This window comes from Camellia sinensis, chromosome 6 (assembly GCF_055761805.1).
Source record: "Camellia sinensis isolate YWXY chromosome 6, ASM5576180v1, whole genome shotgun sequence".
Lineage (NCBI taxonomy): Eukaryota > Viridiplantae > Streptophyta > Magnoliopsida > Ericales > Theaceae > Camellia > Camellia sinensis.
Genome location: NC_138966.1, coordinates 27,412,028 through 27,421,781, shown reverse-complemented (window position 1 = coordinate 27,421,781; position 9,754 = coordinate 27,412,028). Strand labels below are relative to the sequence as shown.

The 9,754-nt window shown below is 31.0% G+C and overlaps 1 protein-coding gene across 1 annotated transcript; it reads right to left on the bottom strand.

Annotated features, from left to right (window-relative positions):
• Positions 1 to 2,049: 2,049 nt before the first annotated feature.
• On the bottom strand, positions 2,050 to 8,305 carry LOC114318289 (putative plastidic glucose transporter 2). Its single transcript, XM_082873489.1, has 9 exons — positions 8,156 to 8,305; positions 7,977 to 8,087; positions 7,805 to 7,846; positions 6,951 to 7,045; positions 6,771 to 6,837; positions 3,073 to 3,172; positions 2,849 to 2,961; positions 2,614 to 2,707; positions 2,050 to 2,235 (listed from the first exon to the last, which is right to left on the bottom strand). The coding sequence occupies exons 5-9, from the start codon at positions 6,812 to 6,814 to the stop codon at positions 2,131 to 2,133; spliced, it is 456 nt and encodes a 151-aa protein (XP_082729615.1). The 5' UTR covers positions 6,815 to 6,837; positions 6,951 to 7,045; positions 7,805 to 7,846; positions 7,977 to 8,087; positions 8,156 to 8,305; the 3' UTR covers positions 2,050 to 2,130.
• Between the last annotated feature and the right edge of the window lie 1,449 nt (positions 8,306 to 9,754).

Genomic DNA, 9,754 nt, shown 5'->3' with positions numbered 1-9,754 from the left:
AGAGATTGGTGTCATATTATTGAAGATCCAATTGTTGGCAATTCACATCTCATGCTTGTTTTTTGGGAAGAATTTTTGAAAATTATTGCTCACTTCAAAATGATCAGTCAAAAAAACAAGTGTCTATCTCATCACAATAGGGTGTAATCATGAAATGTTTCAAAAGGTTTCATGGGTGTTTAGAGCAACTCGAAAATCTACACTCAAGTGAGATGTCTCAAGTTGATATAGTAAGATTTCATCTTTATTTATTATGTTGGTTTTTTATTTTGTCTCATCTAAAAATTAACTAATTAATTAATTTAATATTTTATTAATACAGATGCTTTAAGCAAAACTTTTATACCATCAAGATGAAAACAAACATTTTACTTTTGAACATTGTTGGCCCATCTTGCAAAACAATATTAGGTGGCAAGATATAACTCCTACGAATATAGTGAAGTCAAGGATACATACACTATTTTCTCTTGATTCAGCCCCTGAATCCCCCTATGGATAATTACATTTTTCTTGAAGACGATAATAGTCCAAGTGTTGGTAACAATTTAAGTGTTGGTAATGATCCAATTGGTAAGGGTAGTGTCTCTGCAAGGGGTAAAAGGCCTATAAGTAGAAAATCTGCAAAAAGAATTATTTCGAAAAGTCAAGTCATTGAAGTTGAAGTCCACAAATTTAACAATATGTTGGAGACATTTAACCAACACCTTATTGAGAAAGAAATCATAAAAACTTAAAGAGAAGAAAAAAAGGACTCAAGTAGGAGATGAAAGAAATTGAGATAAAAAAGGAAGAACATTCGATAATGATTACGAGCAATTCAAATTACTATTTTATCCTACCTCCTGATAAATAATTATGGGAGAATGTATATTTTCATTTTGCAAAATCTTTAGTATTTCTTTTTAAATGTAATATTTATTTTGCAATGTAATGTAATGGTCCATGTAATTTTGAGTATTTTTTTATGTTCCAATGTAATTTTACTTTTGTAATGTAATGTTGACTATTTTTTAGTATAATTTTATTTTTTCATTATTATTATTAAAAAATACAAAGATTGTTTATTGTTTAATTTTTAATGTAGTTAATAAATTTTTTTTTTAAAATTTTTGTAGGGGTATATTTTTTGGTAGGCTGAATTATATTTCAATTTTTTAATTTTTTTTATATATATTTGTCTAGTCAGGTAAAATGTAAATATTTAATTTTTTTAAGAAAAAGTTTGAAAAAGGTCATGAAAGACAAAAAAAAAATAAACAATAAAAAAATCATTGACAAATTTATATCCAAATAATACCTATAAATTAGAAGGAAAGTTGGTTAAGATTTGCCAAAATAACATATACTACAAATATAGATAAAGATCACACTTTTTTGGTGTGATGTATGTTTTTTAATCACACCTTTTAAGTTTTATTAAAGTGTGGTCTTTAGGAGTGTGATTAAAAATGGTCATTTTTAATCACACCTTTTAAGTGTCATTAAAAAATGCTTTCATCACATCTTTTAAGTGTGATTAATAATATTTAGATCACACCTTTTAAGTGTGATTAAAAACATTTAGATCACACCTTTTAAGTGTGGTTAAAAACATTTAGATCACACCTTTTAAGTGTGATTAAAAACTTTAGTTCACACCTTTTAAGTGTGATTAAAGACTTTAGATCACACCTTTTAAGTGTGGTTAAAAACATTTAGATCACACCTTTTAAGTGTGATTAAAAACTTTAGTTCACACCATTTAAGTGTGATTAAAGACTTTAGATCACACCTTTTAAGTGTGGTTAAAAACATTTAGATCACACCTTTTAAGTGTGATTAAAAACTTTAGTTCACACCTTTTAAGTGTGATTAAAGACTTTAAATCACACCTTTTAAGTGTGATTAAAAACATTTAGATCACACCTTTTAAGTGTGATTAATAACTAATAAAACCTGCGATAAAAAAAAATTGACATATTTAAAGAATAATCAATATTATTTTTGCACGCGCATTTAAATAATGTAATACACACTATATACTATATTTCGAATCACAATCATATATTGAATGAAATAATATTATATATTTCATAAATGAAAGTTAAATGTTTAAAAGTATATACAAAGAAATTAATAAAAAAAAAATTAACTGTGATTACATATATTAAAAAATAAAAAATAAAAAACTTGAAAAAAGTAAATTCTTGAATTCTTTGACCATATTTTGCATATCTCCAAGAAATTTTTGACCTGAAAAATAAAAAAACAAATTAATAGTTATATATTGAACAGACTACTAAACTAGTTATTCAAGTCCAGATACAGATCATGAAATTTAATCACTTGCAAATCAAATTCCATTCTACATGAAGATCAGATTAAATATATTATCTATAATAGATTTATGCACAGCAGTTGGTATCATGAATGTAAGGTATGGGCGCATAAGTCAGTAGGAACACATTATGTTGCTCCCCTATAGCATAGATAACCAAATTTGGATTTGGAATGGATTTATGTCTAGATCAATACAAATCAAATTTGTCAAGAGCCTTATGCAATATGGAGTATCAATATTGCATTCAAGCACAAGAAACTAAATGTGGTGGACACACGAGAGCAACTAACCTTAAAAAGCCAATGAGGACTCTCTGCACAGAATTCCATTAAAACAGCAAGTACTGCAGCAGGAATGGCAGATACCCAAAAACACACTCGCCACCTGTGCACATGATCAAGATATTTATAGTTATTAGTCAATAATATAATCCAATCAAACAACCAACAGAACAACATGCCTTGAGCAGGTCTTGACAAATTATGTATATTCCAATATGGTTGTATGTCATGCCATGCATCTTACCAACCCACAATATCCTTCGCTGGGATACCTATGAATAGAGCCCCCATAAGTCCAAGACATGTTGCAATTTGAGTGAAGCTCCCATAAGTACCCCTTACAAAGGCTGGTGAAACCTGTTCATGAAGGCAAAGGATAATCGGGTAAATATGAGCACACCAACAATGGAACTAAGCAATGCCAACTTATGCCCACAATTAAAACAAACTAAACATCATTGCATTTACCTCTGATACATAGAGAGCTGCAACAGGTGGGCTGAGACCCATTCCAGTTCCAACAAAAAACCTCCCAAGAAGCATGCCCCCAAGAGTATTTGTGGTGGCACTGAAAGTATCAAGGTTGAATATCCTTTCGGTGAGTGTCATGCATAAAACTTTAAAAGAGCAAGGAAGCATGACTACAGACATGAATTCAGAAACTCTCCATTTTACAGGAGTTGGTTGTGCCGAGTTAACTGATAATGTATATCAGCCTTCATTTCTTAAGCATACAGCACAACATGAAGTGTGTGTATGTATAATATTTTCCAACCTTATTTTCAATAATGAAGAGGCAAAAATAATGCTGAAGTTTGAGTGAACACAAACAGGAGAAGCATCTGAAGTTACACAAAAGGTGCACCTCAAGCAAGCCAACTTGAGCAACTCAAGTTATAACTCTCACTATAGTATAACAAGTGTAACACCAACAATTAAAGCAACTATGTGAAATGTAACACCAACAATTAAAGCAACTATGTGATTCATATCTATGGAACACACTCATTATTTTCATGGTATCATCATTAGGCATATTGTCAAACACATGGTGAGCAAAATATAAAATTGTAGTAGTCCAATCAAACACCAACAAGATAGAAATCTATCAAGAAAAAAGAAAGTAACAGATATACATATTATGAAGTTTATGATACAATCAGTCAATGAATGGGAAGTAAAAAAAAAAATCATTCATCAAATCCATCAGGTCAAAAATTATAGAAAAATCCATATATAGAAACTCGAACAACAATCACAAAACACAAAAAGATATAAAAAAATTACAGAAATTAAGATCAGAAACTTCATATATAAAACTCTGATATAGAGTTTAGAAATCAGAGTTTACTTGGTCCCTATATATTTAGAAATCAAAGTTTCAGAGTTTTAAACTTCATATATATCAATAATTTTAACAGTTTAGAGAGTACTGACCTAGGTTTTCGATACCAGGTAAGAGAGAACTCGGAAGAGAAGTAAATCGACAACTGAGATTCTTCTTCAATGAATCGATGATGAAATCTTCCATTGATTGAAGATTGTGATGTAGAAAATGATGAAGAGAAAGAAAAAGAGATGATCGGATCAATATTGTAAATCATATATATGTGTGTATGCGGGGAGAGAAAGAGAGAGAGAGAGAGAAATGCACCAAAATTTGATGAAGATTGAGCAAATCTGCCATGGATGCTTCCAATCTGTATTGGAGCTCTAGAGAGAGCAAACTCGTTCAAGAGAGAAAGAGTCGCAACTTTTTGATTGCTAGCAAACCCTGTTAGGGCTGAAGTGAGGTCTCGATTTTTTAATGGTTAAAATGATTAAAATATTTGGTTGCAAAATGTTTTTAATTGATGATGACAAAAATGAACATAATACAATCAATCAGGCTTTAGAGGATTTGACAAAAATGAACATAATTGATGATGACAAAAATGACAAAAATGGCACATTGGTCCCTCCCGAGGTGTTAGGGGTGTTCTCGGGCCTTCTCATGGATTTTTCACGATTTTAGCCCCCTATAGCCTATTTTCAAGCCTAAGTACTGGAAAAGTGCATTTTTGGACTTAGTTTGAAAAAGTGTATTTTTCTACATAGTTTTCAAACCGGGAGTCCTGTTCTATATCCTTGCATATATTATTATGACTTATGAAGATGTATTAGATATTTAATTGGTTATGTTTCTTTTTCTTTTTTCTTGATGTTGCATTTCCATTTAACATATATATATATAAGTTTTCAATAATGCTACAATAAATAAAACAATATACATAGGTTTTCAGTAGGTTCACCCGCAGCCTCTACCAACAACCCATACAACAAATATAACATATCCGGATTTTCAGTAGGTTCACTCTCAACCTCTTAAGACCATTATGGATTTTCAGTAGGCTCACTCTTAACCTTATCCACGTGTGTGATTGTGCACATGCGTGTGTGTATATATATACATATCAATGTGCAAAAGATACATGCTCGTCAATTCCTGTCTAAGGCCTTTGCGAAGAGTCACCTTAAGATGAAATTTGATTACAAGATCCACAAAACCTAAGGCCAACACATTCAAAGAAAAACACAGCATAACTAATAAGTGTTCAAAGAAAAACATTCACCTAAACTTAATTATATTTAACATGAAGATTACACAAAATTTCATAATTTCACTACCTAAAGAATTATATAGTTAATTAAATTAAAAAAAGTTATAGAAAAAAAATTGTATTTATCAATAATACTAATCTGATGCCACTAACAAGGAGTCTAGTACTTACCCAAAAAAAATAAGGAGTCTAGTGAGTGGTCCTTTAATTTGAAGGGACATTACAAGTGTTCATTGCTTGCATACTGATTTGGCTTTTTCTTTGGGAATAACCCAATTCATTACCTTTAAGTCATAATCATTGCCTTTATTAAAGTTAAAGAAGATAGGGAAAAAATAAAATAAATAAGAGCAATGCAAATCCCAAATCTTCCCAAAATGGTTTAGTTCACTGTTGAGAGAATTCAATTGAATCTTATAGTTGAAATGACTATTATACTAAATGCTAATGCTGAGGGAAATATGTAAATCTTTCCACATAAATATATGTATCCATGCATATGAAGTTAAATTTGTCCTTACAAATCCCTTTAAATGTGCCATTGGCATGAAATCTAAATTTGTTGTTAGATAGTGACCGCAGGTCATGCAATGCATTATGCATGTAATTAAATAAAGAATGTATCCTTCAATTATGTGTTAAGATGCAGCAAATCTATCATACTTATATCAATTTCATGTCTTATCATCAATCTTGTAGATCTTTTACTCTTTTCTTTTTTATTTATTTTTTTATATATTGTAGATCTTTGCATGTGAACATGTGATGCAATATTCAAAAGAAGTGAATGTTTTGAGGGAACAATAGTTCATCTATTTATAGACAATTTTCAGAAAGGATATCAGTTTCCAGACACTTTTCAGAAAGGATATCAGTTTAAATTGTTATTAAAATATTTTTAAAAATATTAACAGAAAAATAAAAATGGTATATAAAGGTTAGTGTTTCTGATTTTGAGTGTACATGGTTAAATGGGGGGTGTAAAGAATTGCTTTTCGGGTGTAAATAGAAGCACCCCATCCATAATAAAAACAGAGCAGATAATAAAAACTCCAAAGAGATGAGAATAATAAGGTCCGGTCTCATAGTACCTGCACAATTTTGTTAGACTTGGCCTAGGCATTTAAGCAGGCCCATCTCTGCAAGAAACATTGAACTTAGTCATTGTATTGATTAGATTAAGTAGTTAATAAAGGTTTATTGAAAATCGGTTAAAATTTTGAACCAAAAGGGAAAGTCCAATGATATCATATTGTTGATTAAGAGTGGTAAGAAATATTGCAGACAAGGAAAACAAACTAATAAACAATAAGTTGTTTTTCCTAATCAATAACAGTAAACAATCAATGAAAGTATGTTATTATTGGTTTAGGCATATTATCAAATACATGGTGAGCAGAAGATAAAATTCTAGCAAAACAACAAAACAATGACAATACATAGGCTGAGCCAAATATTAAATAGAATTGGGGTAATAACAAGCATCAATCTAATACAAAAGCATAGAAATCAAGTATTGACATCTCCATAGAAGACAAAGAAACAGCAAACCAAAAAATTACATACCAGATTGTTTGGATTTGCAGCTGGTTTGTGAAAGAAAAAAGCATACAGAGTTCAGCCCAAATGCAAACTGCAGAATAAAAGAAGATACAACACTCAAACGAACATTCATTGTAAGAAATTGAACAATTTCTTTGATAAACTTGAGAGTAATTTGCAGAAAACAAATTAAACAATTTACACCTCTTAATATCTCACGACTTGAGAAACAAGCTTGGGTGAAAAGCACACCACCTAATCTGTAAGGGCACAGGTGCCTGGAATTGATGAAGAGCTTGCTGGAGAAGCACAGAATAGAGGTCAGCCAGTGTCATCATAGCTTCCCTAGCAATCTTCAATGAGGGTGATTTCGCAATTTCCTCTTTCTTAGATGAACTGTTGTTAGACTCAAGTTTTGCTTCTTTTATAGATAGTTATATATATATATATATATATATATATATGCATACGTATATAAACACAACCAAAAGAAACCTAATTTAAAAAAAAAATAAAATAAAAATCAGATTGTGGTTCTTCTCAAAATAAAAACCAAATTTATAAAACAACCTTCAATTCATTGCCTTTTATTGGTAATTTTTTGTATGGGCATGATTTTTTTATTTTATTTTTTTGAACTAGTATGGGCATAAATTAACTCCCTATAATTAACAGCTCTTTCTCAACTTCTTTGCAAAACCTAATTAATTCCAAGGCAATGTTCTATCAACATTCCTTGAAAAGAAAAGAAGTGAGAATTATTGCCTTGTATCCCACAAGATTTCAAGCAATTCAAATTTGCCAACATAAGGAAGTAGATGATATATCCTTAGATTAAATTAAGTTAGGGTTAGGGTTTTGAAACTTTGAAGGGTTTTATTCCTTATTCTTCACTTTTCATTCTTTATTCTTCCATATTGAGAGAGTTTATAAACTAATTTTAGATATAGAATCAGAAATAAAAAATCCATTGGATATGGAGATACAAAACCATAGTTGAAAATTTTGAATGGCTTTAAAATTATTTGGTAACACTAATTCAAAATCAGATTGTATACCTTGAATTATGGTGCAACAATTGAATATAGATTCCAGAAACCCTTGACAACAAAAAAAAAAAAAAAATGAAAATCGAAAAAAATACAAAGCAGATAGACAAACAGAGTTCAGTTAAGAAATTGGGACAGAGAAGCAGATGAGGAGTGAGATACAGAGAAAGAGCAAACAAACCTACTGAGCCAGAATGAAGCGACGATGGTCACAGCAATGGCAAACTGCAGAAACTCGATGGTTGACAAATGTTTGTGCAGACAAGCGATTGTGAGAGAGAGAAAGAGAGAACTACAAATCGTAAGAGAACAGCTATGCAAGGGTGAAAATCATGGAGAGAGATGAGGGGTTTTACCTACCAGCAAATAAAGAGGTGATTCTGAGTCTCCCGAAGATGGAAGATGTAGATGGAGAGAGAGAGAGAGAGAGAGAGAGAGAGAGAGAGAGAGAGAGTTGAGCGTGAAAATGAGATAGGGGGGAAAAGAATAATCAGAGGGGGATTTGATGAAATTTGGGAATTTTGGGCACCAAGGGTTTCAGAAGGAGCCCCTTTTTTTTTTTAATGCCAAAAAAAAAAAAAAAACTATTTGTGACGGGATGAAAAAGTTGTCGCAAAAAACGACGTCATTTTATATAATAAAATTATAGGAGACGGAATTATTTCCTTGCAAAAAATTTTGTACAATGGTGACGAAAATTTTCGTCTCTGAAATGACACCCAAATATTCCCCGAAATTTTACAAGGGCAGGAATTTTTTTGCCACGAAAAATAAAATATAGAGACGAATAAAATTTTCGTTACCTATTGTTTTATTGATTTTAAGTATTTGATAACGAAATTTAGTTTTTCTCTCTGAAAATATTATAATTGGAGACGAAATCTTACTTTTATCTCTAAAACATGTATATTTAGAGACGAAATTATTTTTCGTCATGCGTTTTCGTCACTAAAGACCTTTTTTGTTGTAGTGGTAGATCGGCTGTGCGATGATGATCGGTGCGATGAGATGAACAACGAGAGGTGAGAGGGTGATTCTTCTTTTTTTGGGGGGTCACAAATAAAATTTAAACAATAAAATAATATCGTTTAATTCTTTTCTTTTTTTTTTGTGACGCGGGTTGCTGTCGTTAAAAAATTTTATTTTTTGTTAAAATAAATTTTTTTTGTAGTTAATGAAAAAAATTTCATTTTTTTTTAGTTACTAAGATTGAAAATTTATTTGTTTCATTTTTATTTTAATTAAAAAAAATATTATTATTATTTTTTATTTGGTAGAAGTAGGGGTAATATTTTAATGAAAAATATTTTCCACTAAAATAAAAGTTTATTTTCTGTAGTCAATGAAACATATTTTTCTACGGCCTATTTTTTTTGGTTAGTAAAAATCTTGAACTATTTTTTTTGTGGTAGAGGAAAGGGAGCGACATTAGTGGTGGAGGTGGTGGATAAGAGATGATGGTGGTGGTGGTGGTGGTGGTGGTGATGGCAAAAAATATTAGTGGTGAAGTTGTGGTAGTGGTAGTGTAGATGGAGTGGCAGGGGTGAAGGAGAGGTAATGGCAGTAGTAGTGGCAGTAGTGGTAGTGGTGGTAGTGGAGTGGTGGCGATGGTAGTAGTAATGGTAGTCGTAAAGGTGAAGTGGCGACAGTAGAAGTAGTGGTGGCGGTGGAATGACGTTTGCAGTAGTGGTGAAGGTGGTAGAGGAGATGGGTGGTGAGAGAGAGAGAGATGAGTGAGAGACGGATAGAAGAGATAGAGAGAGAGAATAGAGCGGGAATGGAAAACAAAAACAGGCGGGAATAAAAAATATTTTTTTTTGTCAGAAATGAAATTTAAATAACAAAATAATGTCGTTTAACTTTCTTTTTTTTTTTTTTTGCGACGGGAGTTGCCGTCGTCAAAAAAAAATATTTTTTTGTTAAAATATAATTTTTTTGTAATTAATGATTTTTTTTTTT

Excerpts from the sequence above, each read along its gene's own strand:
- LOC114318289 (XM_082873489.1), bottom strand. The coding sequence starts at position 6,814 with ATGCTTTTTTCTTTCACAAACCAGCTGCAAATCCAAACAATCTG. Across the intron at positions 2,708-2,848 it reads GCGAAGGATATTGTGGGTTG|GTGGCGAGTGTGTTTTTGGG; the intron begins GTAAGATGCATG and ends TCATGTGCACAG. Across the intron at positions 2,236-2,613 it reads GTCCTCATTGGCTTTTTAAG|GTCAAAAATTTCTTGGAGAT; the intron begins GTTAGTTGCTCT and ends TTTATTTTTCAG.